This window comes from Dreissena polymorpha, chromosome 13, assembly GCF_020536995.1.
Source record: "Dreissena polymorpha isolate Duluth1 chromosome 13, UMN_Dpol_1.0, whole genome shotgun sequence".
In the NCBI taxonomy this organism is placed as follows: domain Eukaryota; kingdom Metazoa; phylum Mollusca; class Bivalvia; order Myida; family Dreissenidae; genus Dreissena; species Dreissena polymorpha.
Genome location: NC_068367.1, coordinates 4,553,756 through 4,572,673, shown reverse-complemented (window position 1 = coordinate 4,572,673; position 18,918 = coordinate 4,553,756). Strand labels below are relative to the sequence as shown.

Sequence of the window (18,918 nt, the reverse complement as noted above, 5' to 3'; positions counted from 1 at the left end):
TACAATATGTTTATATTATCACTTATCTGTTGGATTTCTTTCAATTTTGCAGTCTACATCATATGCTGTTATCAGCACTAATCATTATTGCCTGTAATTTTTCACTGCAGACTAATGTTTGGCATACCGAGGTTGTCCAGTGTGAAAGTGTCGAAAGGAAAGCCCTCTTAAGACGTTTTGACAATATTTTTTCTCATCAGTAATAAATACGATAACGGTTATCGGTAGATTTGATCCTTGAGGCATGGTGCATCAACTATTATCACGTTGACCCCCCTGTGTTTCCTCGAGGTCTAATCTGAGCACAGTGTGCACGTGACATCTCTTTCCCCCTCGGAGACTTAAAAACATGCTAATGAAAAGACTGCATGTTGCGTTATATGACATGGTATGATAGCCAGTGCAGTTTGCCTTGTTTCTGGCCTGAGATCAGTTCAATAATTCAAAGTTACACCACACACTCCTTCTGCTTGCAGATTTAAGGTATTATAAAAAAATTACTTACCGGGGTAGTTTTGTAAACCTTATCTTTTTTTAAACTGAGGAAAACTCTACTACAGTTGACTTTATACTTTAATCAAATACAAGAGAGAGAAAGATAGACAATGGGAATGAATAGAATTCTGAGATTGAATAATGATTATCATTCAGATACGTTCAACAACTGTACCGTTCAGAAAATTAATTGTGTCATAACTAAATATATTTATTGTGATATTAAATGACAGGGACTGCATGGATTAATATTTTAACACTTTCAGGGCTGGAACTGAATTTTAAAGGCCTTTGCAAACAGTTTGGATCCAGATGAGATGCCACAGAACATGGCGTCTCATCAGGATCCAAACTGTTTGCTATTCTGATAGTATTCTTTAAAAAAATCAAAGAAAATGCTAATTTTAGAAATTTAGCAGACGCCATTTTAGCAGACGACAAATATCTCAGCATGCAAAGGGTTACTTCTAGTATTATGATAAATGAAATAATAATATTTTGTGATAATTGTTATCAATACTATAACTCCCATGCATTCATACAGTTTATCAGTATACAACATTTGTACTGCTGAAATGCAAATATAGCTGCATACGATAATTAATTGACAGATGTAGTTATTCTATCATGCATGCTTAAAACCAATTTCATGCAGAGAGAAACAAATTAAGCGAGCATGTTATGCAATGTTTAAAAAATAAGCCCAGGTAATTTACGATCCTCTGAAGAGAGTCTTTGTGGTCTTTGTCATATCTTTCAACTTTCCTGCCTAAAAGGCGGAGAACTTGCAGATAGAATCTCTTGCCTTGTCCCGCATCATTAGGTCTGCGTAATCTACATATTATTATAGGTTGTCAATGAATAATCGCTTTAACCTCGCAGGTTTTTTTACCTAAGCCACCCTTAAGTTAATTGAGGCTTCACAATGCACTATTCACAAATTGCGCAAACTGTTTCAAAAGAATCAGTTTATCATTGACGATTATAAATATGAGTCCACAATTTGTAGATTAGCTGACTGATTTACAGACACTTGAAAAACTGTGGTACCTCGAGTGTTTTATGGTTGCATGCTTCAGTCCTGGCATTGTATTTAAGAGTTCATGTCAATCAAGATACACCTGTCAAACTTAAGAAATTTAATGCTCTAGACGTCCATGTTGTTGGCAGTTAGTTTCCCCTATGTATGGTATTGTTAATTGTACTAGTTTAAATAGCGTCAATCTATAGTGAACAGTTTAACAGAACTGCTATGGTATCAATTTATAGAAGGTTAAGTTAATGATTGTAAAATGTACAAGATTTTCTAAAAGAGTTTTTTAATAAATCTTAATAAATTGAATATGTACTGGTAAATTTTATACCATACTGAATCCAGGCCAGGGGACCATTTCAATAAACATCGTAGTACACATTTAAAATAGGACACATTTTTCGAAGATACATAATTGCTAAAGTCCATATAATATGATTATAAATTGTCAGTACTTAATTAATTACATTGGCATCTCAAGCGCCGTATATATTTGACGAGCATGGCGCACTTAAGTTTGTGTACTTATTAAGATTATAAAATTATCGTGTAAGTTAAAATTGCAGTACGATTGTTTATGAAACGGCCCCAGGTTTAAAACCACTGTAAGATTCAAACCTGAACCCTATATAATGCTTACAGAGCAAATGCTCAACCCAGTTGAGCTAACATTCACTGTCACAAAATTAACCTTAAATTTCTCACTCAGAAACAAAGTGAAAATGGCTATGTGCAAACAGCATAAAACCAGAACAGCCTGCGAGTAACTCGCAGTCTGTTTAGGTTTTATGCTGTTTGCTGTTCATCAGTATCTAAGGGTTGGAAATGAAGCCTTTGAAACTTGAATTTAGTAAGAATGTCTTTAACTAAATTTTACTTTCCAAGGGATACTACAAATGCTTACAAATACGTATCTAAGTGGGAAAGGGTTAATACATGTATTGTTGTTGACCCAGAATTGCAGGCTTTAAGATGATGCATATGCACCGGATTCACCATGGATGTCTGTCTGTTTGTCAGTTCATCTGTAGATACATTTTATTTTATGCTCTCCGATGGTTTATAGAGAAATATCAGTGATTTAAACTGATAATTTCACTGTTTCAAAAAGTGAAAATTAACAGTGAAAATTATCGATAATTTTCACTGTTTACTGTGGAATGACGTCATTTTAAGCTCACCTGATTTCTCAGGTGAGCTTTTGTGACCGGTCTCTGTCCACGTATGTCCGTCCGTCCTTCTGTTAACATTTGCACGTAAACACTCAAGAGGCCACATTTTTTGTCCCATCTTCATGAAACTTGGTCAGAAGCTTTGTCCCAATGAAATCTCGACCGAGTTCGAAACTGGGTTGTGCTGGGTCAAAAACTAGGTCACTAGGTCAAAAAAGGAAGAACCTTGTAAACACTGTAGCAGTCACATTTCATGCCCAATCTTCATGTAACTTTGTCAAAATGTTTGTCTTAATGATATCTTGATTGAGTTCAAAAGTGGTTCCGATCCGTTGAAAAACATGGCCGCCAGTGGGCGGGGCAGTTTTCCTTATTTGGCTATAGAGAAACCTTGTAAACACTCTATAGGTCACAATGTTTGCCCAATCATCATGAAAGTTGGTCAAAACATTGGTTCAATTGATGTCTCGGACGAGTTCGAAAATGGTCGAGATTGGTGAAAAAACATGGCCGCCAGTGGGCGGAGCATTTTTCTCTATATGTATATATTGGCAGTTTTCCCTATTTGGCTATAGAGAAACCTTGTAAACACTCTAGATGTCACAATTTTTGCCCAATCATCATGAAAGTTGGTCAAAACATTGGTTTTATTGATATCTAGGACAAGTTTGAAAATGGTCGGGATCGGTGAAAAACATGGCTGCCAGTGGGCGGGGCATTTTTCTCTATATGTACATAGTGAAAACATGTGAACACAGTAGAAGTCACATTTTTGGCCCAATTTTCATGACATTTGCTCAGAACATTTGTTTCCTTGATACGAGAGTTGAGTTCAAAAATGGTTCTGGTCAGTTGAATAACATGGCTGCTGGGAGGGGGGCAGTTTTCTCATTATGCCCCCCTCCCCCTTTCGAAGAAGAGGGGGTATATTGTTTTGCTCATGTCGGTCCGTCCGTCCACCAGATGGTTTCCGGATGATGACTGAAGAGCGCTTATGCTAAGGATCATGAAACTTTGAGGCATATTGATCATGACTCGCAAATGACCCCTATTGATTTTCAGGTCACTAGGTCAAAGGTCAAGGTCACGTTGACCCGAAATAGTAAAATGGTTTCCAGATGATAACTCAAGAACCCTTATGCCTAGGATCATGAAACTTTGTAGGTACATTGAGCATGACTCGCAGATGACCCCTATTGATTTTCAGGTCACTAGGTCAAAGGTCAAGGTCACGATGACCCGGAATAGTAAAATGGTTTCCGGATGATGACTCAAGAACACTTATGCCTAGGATCATGAAACTTCATAGATACATTGATCATGACTCGCAGATGACCCCTATTGATTTTCAGGTCACTAGGTCAAAGGTCAAGGTCACGGTGACCCAAAGCAGTAAAATGGTGTCCGAATGATAACTCAAGAACGCTTATGTCTAGGATCATGAAACTTCATAGATACATTGATCATGACTCTCAGATAATCCCTATTGATTTTAAGGTCACTAGGTCAAAGGTCAAGGTCACGATGACCCGAAATAGTAAAATGGTTTCTGGATGATAACTCAAGAACGTTTAGGCCTAGGATCATGAAACTTCATTGGTACATTGATCATAACTCGTAGATGACCCCTATTGATTTTCAGGTCACTAGGTCAAAGGTCAAGGTCACGATGACCCGAAATAGTAAAATGGTTTCAAGGTGATAACTCAAGAAGGCTTAGGCCTAGGATCATGAAACTTCATAGGTACATTGATCATGACTCGTAGATGACCCCTATTGATTTTCAGGTCACTAGGTCAAAGGTCATGGTCACGGTGACCAGAAATAGTAAAATGGTTTCCAGATGATAACTCAAGAACACTTATGCCTAGGATCATGAAACTTCATAGATACATTGATCATGACTCGCAGATGACCCCTATTGATTTTCAGGTCACTAGGTCAAAGATCAAGGTCATGATGACCCGAAATAGTAAAATGGTGTCTGGATGATAACTCAAGAACGTTTAGGCCTAGGATCATGAAACTTCATAGGTACATTGATCATAACTGGCAGATGACCCCTATCGATTTTCAGGTCACTAGGTCAAAAGTCAAGGTCACAATGACCCGAAATAGTAAAATGGTTTCAAGTTGATAACTCAAGAAGGCTTAGGCCTACCCCGGCGAAATGTTGTTCATGATTTCATGAACACTTCAAGCCAATCAAGAACTGTTCATGAACAGTTCTGAAAAAGTTCCTTAGCTTGGTTCATGAACTTTTGGACATGAACTGTTCTTAAGACATGTTCATGAACTGTTTATGAATTATTGTTGAACATTTCAAAGTTCATGAACAGTTCTTCATCTAACCATAAATACTTAGTGATGAACATTTCATGCACAAGTATTTCTAATGACTTTTCTGAGACAGACTTTAAGGATCCATCATGAATAATTCATGAATTCCTTTGTGCTAGATGTTTCATACATATTTTTGAAAGTAATATTGAAATGTCTAGCATACAAATCTTGTAGATTTGTGAAACCTGTGAAGTTAGTATGAATATGCATAGTACTTTCACCACTGTAAGTTAGAGTTCTTGACCTGTTCTAGAGAATTTTAAGAACATTTGTACAAGAACTGTTCAAGAACTGCCCTCAGGAACACTTCTATAACTTTTTAAGGACCTTTCCTGTTCTTGAATTATTCTTAAACTATTCTTGAACACTTTAAGAACTTTATTGAACAACATGTTTCCTTCTGATGTTCTTAAACAGGTCTACACAATGTTTTTGAACGTATGATGGACTTTTTAAGAATCCAATATGTTTTTAAAAGGATCTGTCATTGTTCTTGGAAGACTTAAAAGACAAGTTTAAGAATGTTTTAAGGACATCTTATTTCAAGAACAGTTTAAGATGATATCAAGAACTCAATGTACATTGCATTGCTGTTTTTACAAAGAAAGAATATTGTGTGCACAGGAAGTTGAAACGGAAGGCACATGGTTTATGTTATATTTGAAAATGTAAGTCTTTAATAAATTACCGGCTGAACTGATCAGCCATTGGTTCCATTTCAAGTTCTTTGGCACTGTAAGTGTAACCATTTCAGGGAAACCATTGATTAGTAAATGATTCTTGAACTGAAAATGAGACTATTCATAATCTTTTCAATACATGAATTATTCATGAACATATAGTGCAAAGTTGTATTATGAAATTTAAAGAGTATTATCAAACCACTTGTATCTCAGTTATTAGTGTTATATTTAAATTATTGTTATATGTTGCTATCAATATGTTAAGTGCTAATACAAGACTTGTTTCTTCTTACCCTGACCTGTTTGTTGAGCTTTAGTAACACTTATGATAACCTTTGCATAAATTGACAAATTCTTGTTCATGAATGGTTCATGAACACTTAATGCCACCTCAGTTCATGAACTCTTGAAGAACTATGGTTCATGAACTATTCACTTACAGTTCGTGAACAGAAAATGAGCCATTGAAAAATAGAAGGAAAATGTTCATGAACTGTTCGTGAACAGCAAAACCCTGAAGAATTTTCAAGAATTGTTGTTCATGAACTGTTCAAGAACACTTCATGCCATTGATGTTCATGAATAGTTCATGAACATTTCATGCCATAATGGTTCAAGAATAGTTCATGAACACTTCATGCCACACGGGTTCAAGAATAGTTCATGAACACTTCATGCCATTAGGTTTCAAGAATATTTCATGAACACTTCATGCCATTAGTGTTCATGAACAGTTCATGAACTAAAATTTCAAGAACTTTTCACAGACGTGGCTCATTTTCTGTTCACGAACTATTCGTGAACAATTCATGAACTCAGTTCACGAACAGTTCATGAACTGTTCACAAATTATTCGTGAACTGCAGAACAACATTTCGCAGGGGTAGGATCATGAAACTTCATAGGTACATTGATCATGACTCGTAGATGACCCCTATTGATTTTCAGGTTGCTAGGTCAAAGGTCAAGGTCACGGTGACCCGAAATGTAAAATGGTTTCCAGATGATTACTCAAGAACGCTTATGCCTAGGATCATGAAACTTCATATATACATTGATCATGACTGGAAGATGACCCCTATTGATTTTCAGGTCAATAGGTCAAAGGTCAAGGTCACGGTGACCTGAAATAGTAAAATGGTTTCTGGATGATTACTCAAGAACGCTTATGCCTAGGATCATGAATAGGGCTGTCACGATACGCCGTGAGCGTACCGCGGTATATCGTGGTACGGCAACACTGTATCGCGGTACGTACCGCGATATTTTACAGAATATGTATCTGTGAAGAAAACAGCAGAATAACAAGTTTTACAAACTTTATTAAACTCAATAATCAGAAAACACTGGTATCATAGTATGACTAGAAACTGTAAAAGAAACTGTAATAAACTTGATAGAAGTAGTCATTGTTATTGTTCGCGTCTTTTTCTAAAATGTCCGCCATGTTGTTTACAATAGCTGTGACTACGATCTGTGTAAATCGAACGCTTCAAGGGCATGTTCAAAATGCGGAGTCAGCGGGACCAGTATTGGAAATCCGTAGCGTTCTGACTCTTCCTCGACTTATTCAGAATCTTAAGATAACATGATTCGGAAGTGCCATGCTTTGAATGATCGATATACTAAAGAAAGAAAATAAGAAATAGAATAAACATCTTTTGGATAATTATGAACTTATTTGCAAAGGAAATCTGTCCCTAATTCCAAAAAAGGTACGGACCCATACATCGCCGTATTTTAAACATGAAAGTTAAACATCTACAAGTGGAAGCGCTTGCTTGACCTGGATATTAACGGATGATTTATTTAGCCCTTTTGAATAGCTTCTACATTTTTCAAAACGATATCTATATCAAAATAATTATGTAATGTATTTATATCTGTGCTAATATAATAGTATTAAAAAAACCGGTGCGGCAACGCCGTACCACGGTGCGATTTTTTTCACGACATGCACCGCGATATACCAATATACTGGTGAATCGTGACAGCCCTAATCATGAAACTTCATAGGTACAATGATCATGACTCGCAGATGACCCCTAATGATTTTCAGGTCACTAGGTCAAAGGTCAAGGTCAAGGTGACCTGAAATAGTATAATGGTTTCTGGATGATAACTCAAGAACGCTTATGCCTAGGATCATGAAACTTCATAGGTATATTGATCATGACTCGCAGATGACCCCTATTGATTATCAGGTCACTAGGTCAAAGGTCAAGGTCACAGTGCCAAAAAACGTATTCACACAATGGCTGTCAAGGTCACGGTGACTCAACTTAAAAAAATGGTTTCCGGATGATAACTCAAGAATGCTTACGCCTAGGATCATGAAACTTCATAGGTACATTGATCATGACTTACAGATGAAATAATGATGAAACTTGGCCAGGATGTTTTTCTGGACAATATCTAGGTCAAGTTTGACATTTGGTAAAGATTGAATGAACCGACTCCTCTCAGGTGAGCGAACTAGGGCCATCTTGGCCCTCTTGTTTTAGGAAATGGCTTCATTGTGCCAGCAAAATTCTTTAGTTTAATTCTTTAACAATGTATATAAACGTTTAAAAAAAAGCATAAAATAAAAAGATTTTTTTTTTTATTCGGTGGAATATCGATTTTAATTCACTTGTGATCATAGAAAATATATATTTTCACTCGTGGCTGCGCCACTCTTGAAAATATTATTTTCTATGAACACTTGTGAATTAAAATGTATAATTCACGGAATCCAACAAATATCCTCTATATAATTGTGTTGTTCTGGTTTTATGCTGGTTGCAAAAGCCATTTTCGCTTTGAATGCTGCTTATGGGGGAAATTTAAGGGTTAAATTAAAATCTCTACATTCTAGATACAACCACTTACGGTGTAAGGTGTCTTTGCCCCTTGTATGACTACTGTAAACGTATAGAAATTCGTCAGTACGAAATTTGGTGGTTTAATAATAAACAACTAATTCGTTGACACGTAATTTCGTGGATATCAAATTTTCAGTAAAGTCTGACTGTCATAATAACTAAACTTTTATTAAAACAATCAGAGTGATAATAAAGCATATTCAGCTAATCTGTGTTGACAGCAAGATATGAGGTTAATGTGCACTGAAGCATGAAAGTATTACCGATAATTGTCGATAAGAGCGATAAATCGGCGCACTTAACTTAAATGGTGGGTCCCTGCTTGCTAATTGCCATCAATGTTGTTTTAACAATATTTGCAATTCTCAGCGCAATCGTTCCCTTAGTAGAAACAATTGAGTAATAAGGTCCCCAAAATACACGCATGAAAACCATTATGTCTCTTTTAACTTTAATTGGCACTAATTGATGTATGTGATAAATCTGCAAACTGTTAATTTGAGTATTATTACCCAAACACTTTCAATCAAGAAAACAACATATTTTATTAACCATCATATCCCAATCAAACAATGCCTCTTTCAAAATGGTTGCAAACGGGAACAGTTCAGACACGTTCTCCTACTAACTATTACAAAAAACAAATATCTCGAATAACCAACAACAAAAGAAAATGTCGGAAATGACATTGGGAAATGACCGATTTCAGATTAAACATGTATAAATAATCGTTGGTACTTGAATTCGTGGTTCAGCGGACCATCGAAATTCACGAAAATTTGTACCACACGAAATGTAATGGTTTTACAGTATCTCTAATTGCATATACTGGAAGAGTTTGCTTGACAGACTATCTTTGAAGACAAATGTTCCATTTTTTTTATTCTGAATATGTGAACGTATTGACCAACCAATTCTTAGACTTAAGTCTAAAAATAGAAAAATATTCTGAAAAAAGTAGTGTTCTAAAATACTTGAAATTTAAGGCTTGCATGACAGGTAACACATATAATTGCATCAGTATTAATTTAGAAAATTTTATTATTGACACAAGCACCATTTCCAGCTTGACTGTGTATTCAATCTCTGAATTTGTGCATGTGTCTCAGTCTATTCTTTATTTATAAGAATACGAATTGGTCGGTTAATATGGGCCCTGGTGTTGTTTAAATTGATTCTGGGAATTCTGAGGTAATGTTATTTGATGAGGTAACAAAATAAATATAAACAAAAAAATAAATATGTTTCCTATAATATAACATGGTACTGTATTTCAGATGGGGCAGACGAGGGACTCCATTGAGCAGATCTCTCTATTGTTGACAGCCCCTCGCATGTGTCCAGACCACCTGGTGAGTACTCCCATAGGACATGGTGAATGGCAGGGCTTATTTCCTTTCAGAGATGGTGGGGCTTGCCTAAAGCCGCAACCCCCCTGAAACAGTTTTTAAAAATGAAGACAAGTTACATGACAGATTTTATTTATAATTTATTCAGAACCATGCAATGTAACAACAATTCCTGGCTTGAGAGGATGTTGTGACTATGATTCCTGAAAGATTTTTATTGTGGCTAAAATTCTCTACATAGTGGTCTTGGTGGTGAAAATTCCCTACACAGTGGTCTTGGTGGTGAAAATTCCCTACATAGTGGTCTCAGTGGTGAAAATTCTCGCCACAGTGGTCTTGGTGGTGAAAATTCCTTATACAGTGGTCTTGGTGGTGAAATTCCCTACACAGTGGTCTTGGTGGTGAAAATTCCCTACACAGTGGTCTTGGTGGTGAAAAATCCCTACTCAGTGGTCTTGGTGGTGAAAAAGAATCCCTACACAGTGGTCTTGGTGGTGAAAATTCCCTACACAGTGGTATTGGTGGTGAAAATTCTCTACACTGTGGTCTTGGTGGTGAAAATTCCCTACACAGTGGTCTTGGTGGTGAAAATTCCCTACACAGTGGTCTTGGTGGTGAAAATTCCCTACTCAGTGGTCTTGGTGGTGAAAATTCCCTACTCAGTGGTCTTGGTGGTGAAAATTCCCTACACAGTGGTCTTGGTGGTGAAAATTCTCTACACAGTGGTCTAGGTGGTGAAAATTCCCTACACAGGGGTCTTGGTGGTGAAAATTCCATACACAGTGGTCTTGGTTGTGAAAATTCCCTACGTAGTGATCTCGGTGGTGAAAATTCTCGACACAGTGGTCTTGGTGGTGAAAGTTCCCTACATCATGGACTTTATGTTGAAAATTCCTACAAAGTTGTCTTTCTGGCTAAGAGAACCTACAAAGTGTTCTTTACAGCTTAAAGATACCTTAGTCTATTTAGGTATTAGATTTATAACCTTCACAGTGGTCTATGAAGATATTAGACTATCTTAAATAGTGTCTTACTGCCTGAAGTTTCTCTTTTTACGGTATACAAAAGTCTTTTTAGCTTTATGTTACCAGAATTCTTTGTGACAAAATTTAATCCATACAAAGATGCCTTAATGACCAAAATTCTCCCCATAAGGATATGTTGGATTTTATTTTTAGCTCACCTGATTGCTCAGGTGAGCTTTTGTGACCGGTCTTTGTCCGTCATCTGTCCGTCCGTCCATCCGTCCGTCGTCCACATTTGGTTTGTAAACACTCTAGAGGCCACATTTATTGTCTGATCTTCATGAAACTTGGTCAGAAGCTTTGTCCCCATGAAATCTCGGTCGAGTTCGAAACTGGGTCGTGCCAGGTCAAAAACTAGGTCACTAGGTAAAAAAAAAACAAACTTGTAAACACTGTAGATGTCACATTTCATGCCCAATCTTCATGTAACTTTGTCAAAATGTTTGTCTTAATGATATGTTGGTTGAGTTCAAAAGTGGTTCCGGTCCGTTGAAAAACATGGCCGCCAGTGGGCGGGGCAGTTTTCCTTATTTGGCTATAGAGAAACCTTGTTAGCACTCTAGAAGTCACAATTTTTGCCCAATCATCATGAAAGTTGGTCAAAACATTGCTTTTATTGATATCTCGGACGAGTTTGAAAATGGTTGGGATCAGTGAAAAAACATGGCCGCCAGTGGGCGGAGCATTTTTTCTCTATATGTATTTAGTGAAAACATGTGAACACTCTAGAAGTCACATTTTTTGCCCAATTGCATGAAATTTGGTCAGAAAATTTGTTTCCTTGATATGAGAGTTGAGTTTGAAAATAGTTAATTGTGGGCAGTTTTCTTAAAATTATATAGTAAAAAAAGCTTTGAACACCCTAGAAGTCACATTTTTTGCCCAATCATCATGAAACTTGGTGAAAATATTGGTTTTATATTTATCACATAATTAATGCCATAATTATTGCCCTTATATTGTCCAATTTTCATTATATTGTACAAAATCCTTATTAGCTATCTAGAGGTCACAATTTTGTTACAGATTTTATGATTCTTAGTCATAATATTTATTTTTGTAAGCAAAGTTTGATGTTTGTTAAGGGGGTCTACTCAAAATATAGGTCACCAGGTCAAATCTTACAAAAACAAAATCACTCAATATGCCAGAATTTTTGTTCAATAATGAGAAAACTTGACCAGGATGTTTGTCTGGACAATATCTAGGACAAGTTTGACGTTTGGTAAAGATTGAATGAACCGACTCCTCTCATGTGAGCAAACTAGGGCCATCTTGGCCCTCTTGTTCCTTATCTGATTACTCAGTGAACAATATTTTGTAACACTATATACCCTGTACATGCTTCATTCTCACTTCTATTTGCAATGGCATTACATTTATAAAATTAGTTTTTGTTTGCATACAAAACTTCAAAATTGCATAAATTCTTCCTTTAATAGCACTTTATAGAAAAATATTTCATGATGTGATATTGCATGAAATGAAGCGGCTTAGAATGCAAGCTTTTGAGAAGCCCGTGTTGAGGCTCCATGGAAGCCTGATATTTCATAATGGGACCATTATAACTAATCCACAGCTAATAATTAGTAATATTATATTAAAGCAAGATTGAATGTATTCAAGTTCATGTCCAATTTTGTAAGTCTAAAGTTGTCAATACATTTTATTAAAAATCCAAAGAGGATTATGTAGGCATTTAGAGCTGACTTTGATTTACTAAGAGTTCCACATTGATAAGCCGACCTTGAAGAGAAAAATACTTAACATTGAAAATAATTAAAATGTTTCAATAATTTTGGATGATTCAGAGAACAAATCTCAAAAAAGTCAGATCGCGCACAAACCAAAAGAAATCTAAATCGTGTTCGATTCCTTTTAATAACATTGAAGTTCAGCTTCAACTATCAAGCAATTTTACTAGTTTGTATAAAACAGATTTAATGTACTAAATCCAGTGACAGTGTAATCTTATGTAAGACTCTTGATCATTGGATATCAGCATTTATTTGATGTGCAGTTTTAATTTGCTGTCTCTGATCATAATTTGTCAAAGGAATATTGCAGTGACTAAATAATAATTTTATATTAATGCCATGCTGTAATTTCTTTTATGATAATCTTTTTTTTATTAAAGAAAAATATAGCTTTTTAAATTGTGTTTAATCTTCAAAAGGCCTATAATACAATTATACTGGTTTCACATCGTGTTACCATTCTGGCAAAATTGCTGCAAAGCAAAATATTTTCATAGACTAAAACTATATGTCAATAGGTGAGAAAACCTTTATAATCTTAAACAATATACCCATTTTCATGTAATTTAGCATGTTTGAATCTATACTTTCAAACAAAATGACACCATTGAATCCATGTTAAACTGCCTTACATAAGTTTCAAATTTAATGGTATATGTTATTGACATGTATACAATAAAAAAGGAATAGGATACAATGACCTACCTTCTGACGAATTCGTTACTGTAAATTGCAGGAGTGGAACAAGCAGGATTTTTTGAGCTCACCTGATTGCTCAGTTGAGCTTTTGTGACCGGTCTTTGTCCGTCGTATGTCCGTCCGTCCGTTAACATTTGCTCATAAACACTCTAGAGGCCACATTTCTTGTCCCATCTTCATGAAACTTGGTCAGAAGCTTTGTCCCAATAAAATCTCGGCCGATTTCAAAACTGGGTTGTGCCGGGTTAAAAACTAGGTCACTAGGTCAAAAAAAAGAAAAACCTTGTAAACACTGTAGAAGTCACATTTTATGCCCAATGTTCATTTAACTTTGTCAAAATGTTTGTCTTTATGATATCTTGGTTGAGTTTAAAAGTGGTTTCAATCCGTTGAAAAACATGGCCGCCAGTGGACGGGGCAGTTTTCCTTATTTGGCTATAGAGAAACCTTGTAAACACTCTAGAAGTCACAATTTTTGCCCAATCATCATGAAAGTTGGTCAAAACATTGGTTCAATTGATGTATCGGATGAGTTCGAAAATGGTCGAGATTGGTGAAAAAACATGGCCGTCTGTGGGCGGGGCATTTTTCTCTATATGTATATAGGGGCAGTTTTCCCTATTTGGCTATAGAGAAACCTTGTAAACACTCTAGAAGTCACAATTTTTGCCCAATCATCATGAAAGTTGGTCAAAACATTGGTTTTATTGATATCTCGGACGAGTTTGAAAATCGTCGGGATCGGTGAAAAATCATGGCCGCCAGTGGGCGGGGCATTTTTCTCTTTATGTATATAGTGAAAACATGTGAACACAGTAGAAGTCACATTTTTGGCCCAATTTTCATGAAATTTGCTCAGAACATTTGTTTCCTTGATATGAGAGTTGAGTTAAAAAATGGTTCCGGTCAGTTGAATAACATGGCTGCTGGGAGGGGGGCAGTTTTCTCATTATGCCCCCACCCCCTTTCGAAGAAGAGGGGGTATATTGTTTTGCTCATGTTGGTCCGTCCGTCCACCAGATGGTTTCTGGATGATGACTCAAGAGCGCTTATGCCAAGGATCATGAAACTTCATAGGAACATTGATCATGACTCGCAGATGACCCCTATTAATTTTCAGGTCACTAGGTCAAAGGTTAAGGTCATGATGACCCGAAATAGTAAAATGGTTTCCGGATGATAACTTAAGAACGCTTATGCCTAGGATCATTAAACTTCAAAGATACATTGATCATGACTTGCAGATGACCCCTATTGATTTTCAGGTCACTAGGTCAAAGGTCAAGGTCACGGTGACCCAAAGCAGTAAAATGGTTTCCGGATGATAACTCAAGAACGCTTATGCCTAGGATAATGAAACTTCATAGAAACATTGATCATGACTCGCAGATAACCCCTATTGATTTTCAGGTCAATAGGTCAAAGGTCAAGGTCACGATGACCCGAAATAGTAAAATGGTTTTTGGATGATAACTCAAGCGCTTAGGCCTAGGATCATGAAACTTCATAGGTACATTGATCATGACACGCAAATGACCCCTATTGATTATCAGGTCACTAGGTCAAAGGTCAAGGTCCTAGTGCCAAAAAACGTATTCACACAATGGCTGTCAAGGTCACTGTGACTCAACTTAGAAAAATGGTTTCCGGATGATAACTCAAGAATGCTTATGCCTAGGATCATGAAACTTCATAGGTACATTGATCATGACTCGCAGATGAAATAATGATGAAACTTGACCAGGATGTTCGTCTGGACAATATGTAGGTCAAGTTTGACATTTGGTAAAGATTGAATGAACCGACTCCTCAGGTGTGCGTACAAGGGCCATCTTGGCCCTCTTGTTTTTAAAAGGTACACTGTGCTGGAGCTTGGTATAAATGGAAGTTTGCTGCATATATATCACATGCTATGCTGAAAATATGCCACAGAGACAATATGTCTGCTACCAGCCAAGTACTCTTTTGGAAATACAAATTCACCTTGTTCTTTGCAAACCTTATCTAGAACACTGATATGATGGGCAATATGCTGACAGTATCATGAAAGTTCTCTCTAAATAAGATTTGAAATTACTATGGAAACAGTTTAGATATAAAGATGCTTCATGTTTTAATGCATTGTAACATTTTTTGTTGGACATTTAGTTTTCAATGTGTCCAAAAACAGCTTAACAAAAGAATGATTCGTTTTTGCCTTTGCTGACTTTATCCTTAATTTAGTCAAGAAATCCATCCAGATAATATTTATATTTCTATAATTTTATTGTCAGATTTGATAGCAGAAACATCCCAGATAATCCCTGTGTGATATTTATTTGACACAAACATGTTGCAGTCATTTTATCCAGCAATGTTACTCCATTGTGTTTTGTTGTTTTATTCAGTCACAGCAGAACACAATTTTGATTGTTTCATCCTTTCTAGCCATCATATGTTATTCCTTTCAAGTCATCGTCCTTTCTTCATTTCCAGCAATCATCATTTTTTCATTTTTAGTCTTCAGCATTTCTTCCTTTTTTAATGATACAATATTTTATTGTTTAGATTTGGTTACGTTACATTCTTGTAGTTTGCTACATTTTCTTTTATTTAAATGTGTTATAATTTACAATTTACCAGAACTTAAGATTTTATTATATACTTTATTATATAATACTTGATCTAAAGTGTGTGTCTGTTTCTATTTGCAGGGCGAATTATGGAAATGTTTGGAACACATGGCTCCAGGTAAGTTCAAGTATTGGTGGTTTAAGGTGTTTCTCTGCAAAATAACTAAAACGTTAATAATTTTGAATTGATTTTTTATTGCGTAAAATCCTGTTACTTTTGTAAATGTCTGCCCAACATTTTTTTTTACAATCAACCCACTTTGAATTGAATTTCATTATATTTGTTTGATTTTCACGATGCATGAATTTCAATTGTAGTTAAATTTTAAAATGGTGTGTTGTTATGTCAACATATTTCAATCTGTTCTAAGCTGAAAAACAAACTAAGTCATCAGAACAAAGACATCAAAAAATCATGTTTTCAGAAATATTCTCCTGCATTAAACTTCGTAGTGGAGTTCTTTATGGATTAATATTTGATTTTCCTACTCAATCCCTGTTGGTGACTAAAGTTAATGGCTCCAGTAAAACTGACAATATTTAGTTATTGGATTAAGATTGTTATCATAACAAAGGAAAGGATCAGGCAATTTATTGTGAAACACTCTGTGAATTTAAGACAGTGCCACATAGTCTGGTGTTTGTTGGTTGCAAGTTTTTGCTAAATTACTGATCTTTAAGGTTATGTGTTCAGTTGTAATAGTCAAATGCGTTAACTACAAAACCTATAATTCTTCAAATGATCGTATAAATTAATGATAAAATCCATAAAAAAGGATACAATTCAAATGTGTCCTTGCTGGTGAATTTAACATGGATCCTTTTACAATAAAATTAAAACTGTTGTAGTTTGTGAGTATTTTTCATGCTATATATATAGTTTGTGATATTCATACATTTTCCAAATTAAAGATGACAAGAAAAGAATAAAAAACAAATTTTTAATATATTCATTTTGATTGCAGAGTATTCATTATAACAAAGCAACAGTTCTCATTTATGTTCTTTAAAAGTAAATGGCAAGCAATTGTTGTTTTAATTGTTGTATATGGATTGCCAAAACTGCCTTTCTTTTTTATGAAACTAACATTACTATTGGTCTACTGAACACATGGTCGATCACCACATGGAGTGTGCCTTCTATCTGTACTTAAGACACCAAGTTCTGGTTCTACCCAGGAAACAGACTCAAGAGCCTTCAGGGGTTATTCTGCTATGTAAAAAAGGCTGTAAAACAGACCCAAACCCAAATCAAATTGACCTGATCCCAAACCAAAATTAAATAAAAAACTGAAGGCACTTTAGGTGTTCGCTGTTGTAAGGTTTAGACGCAATTCAGTTTTAAAAATTATGTTATAACTATTTATATTGCAAGTTTTAAATGAACACAACCCATTCAAATTTATAAAGAGTGTGTCTTAAAGCACAAGTCCAGATGTGTTTTTTTTAAATCATTAATGAACAATAATTTTAGCTTCATTTTGGGAAAACAGGGCTTAATGCATATGCATTAATTGTCATCCCAGTGCCAGAGAATCATTAAATGAAAAACATTATAAAATCATAAATGTCATCCTTGATTAGTTTGTGTGCATTGCACAGGCTAATCAGTGTGCACAGGCTAATCTTATTTGACATGCATTAAGCCCCGATTTCCCTGAAAGCAGCCAATATGTACAGATTTCAATGATAATTCAATAAATAACGCTCACACTAAAAATAATAATCCCAATTTCAAAATTTTAGAAAGAAATTTCTTAAAGACTTATGATTGGTATAGACTGTATATCTCGATTTTTGTTAACAACCTACAAAATATGTAACTGTAATTTAAAAGATTTTTTCACAAAAAGACCAGGAAAAGACCTGTTGTGTCAATATTTGTGATACATTTTTTTCCCAATTTGGTCCTTTTTGTCGATAAAAAAAATCCCAAAGTGTCCACTTTTATAGATTAAAAAAATCCCAATTTGACCAGACACCTTTTCCCAAAATGGCTTGAAAAAACCCTGGCCTTTTAATAAGCCTATTAGGCTTTGGATGTAATGGATCTAAAATACATGGGTTTAAACTAAACTAAACAGTATGTTGTTTTTAGGTGACATAATGTTAGGTTAAGTTTACATTATGTTAGGTCAAGTTAACATTATTTGTGGTTAAGTTATTATTATCTTTGGTTAAGTTGACATTATGTTTATAATGTTGCATAAGGCATAAGGCTGATTTGTGCATCAAGCATGTCGTTTAATTTTGTTGAATTATTCTTGTTTGAGTTGGTGTTGTTGTTGTTGTTTTAAACTCATATATTTTAAATGCACATCATTCAAATTAGCAGTCTTAAAGATTGAAGTTTGAGCTTTAAAAACTGCCTCTCTGTGTTATAATAACCAATGACTTTATTCTATCTTTAGTAGGTTTAAAAAACATGTTGGGGGGTACTTAATATTTGTATTTTACTGCAGAAAATGAAACAAGAAGTATTTTGTTTTCAATTATGTAACTATGTAATTATGTAATATAATGTTACACAGAGCATAATTATAGTTAAATGCTTTTGATATGCTGTTATTATAAACATTTAGCCAGAAAAAACACAAACAATTTTTACAAATATATTATAATATATAAATACAGAAGGCTTGGTAAAGGAACATAAATTGTATATTAAAATGACACGCAATCAGGCAAATTTCAGGGCTTATGTCATGAGCCTAAAGTGTTGTCTCACATTACCCTGTGCAATCCACACAGGCTTATCTGGGACAACATTTTCTGCATACACTGTTTTTGTTTTGTTTAAGGAAGATCCCTCCTTTACAAAGAAGATTCCAAAAAAGCAGAAAGTGTCCTCCCTGATAAGCCTGTGTGGACTGCACAGGGTAATCT

General features: G+C 35.3%; 1 protein-coding gene across 4 annotated transcripts in view; it reads left to right on the top strand.

Annotated features, from left to right (window-relative positions):
• Window positions 1-18,918, top strand: part of LOC127855309 (reversion-inducing cysteine-rich protein with Kazal motifs-like) — a 207,139-nt gene that overhangs the window by 11,073 nt on the left and 177,148 nt on the right. Inside the window, exons 3-4 of one of the 4 annotated variants that reach the window (XM_052390771.1) lie at window positions 9,868-9,942; window positions 16,114-16,150. The exons of 2 other annotated variants lie outside the window; for them this stretch is intronic. In XM_052390771.1, the coding sequence (XP_052246731.1) occupies window positions 9,868-9,942; window positions 16,114-16,150 (112 nt within the window). The remainder of the gene's footprint in view (window positions 1-9,867; window positions 9,943-16,113; window positions 16,151-18,918) is intronic. One more of the 4 variants, XM_052390770.1, reaches the window with a different exon arrangement.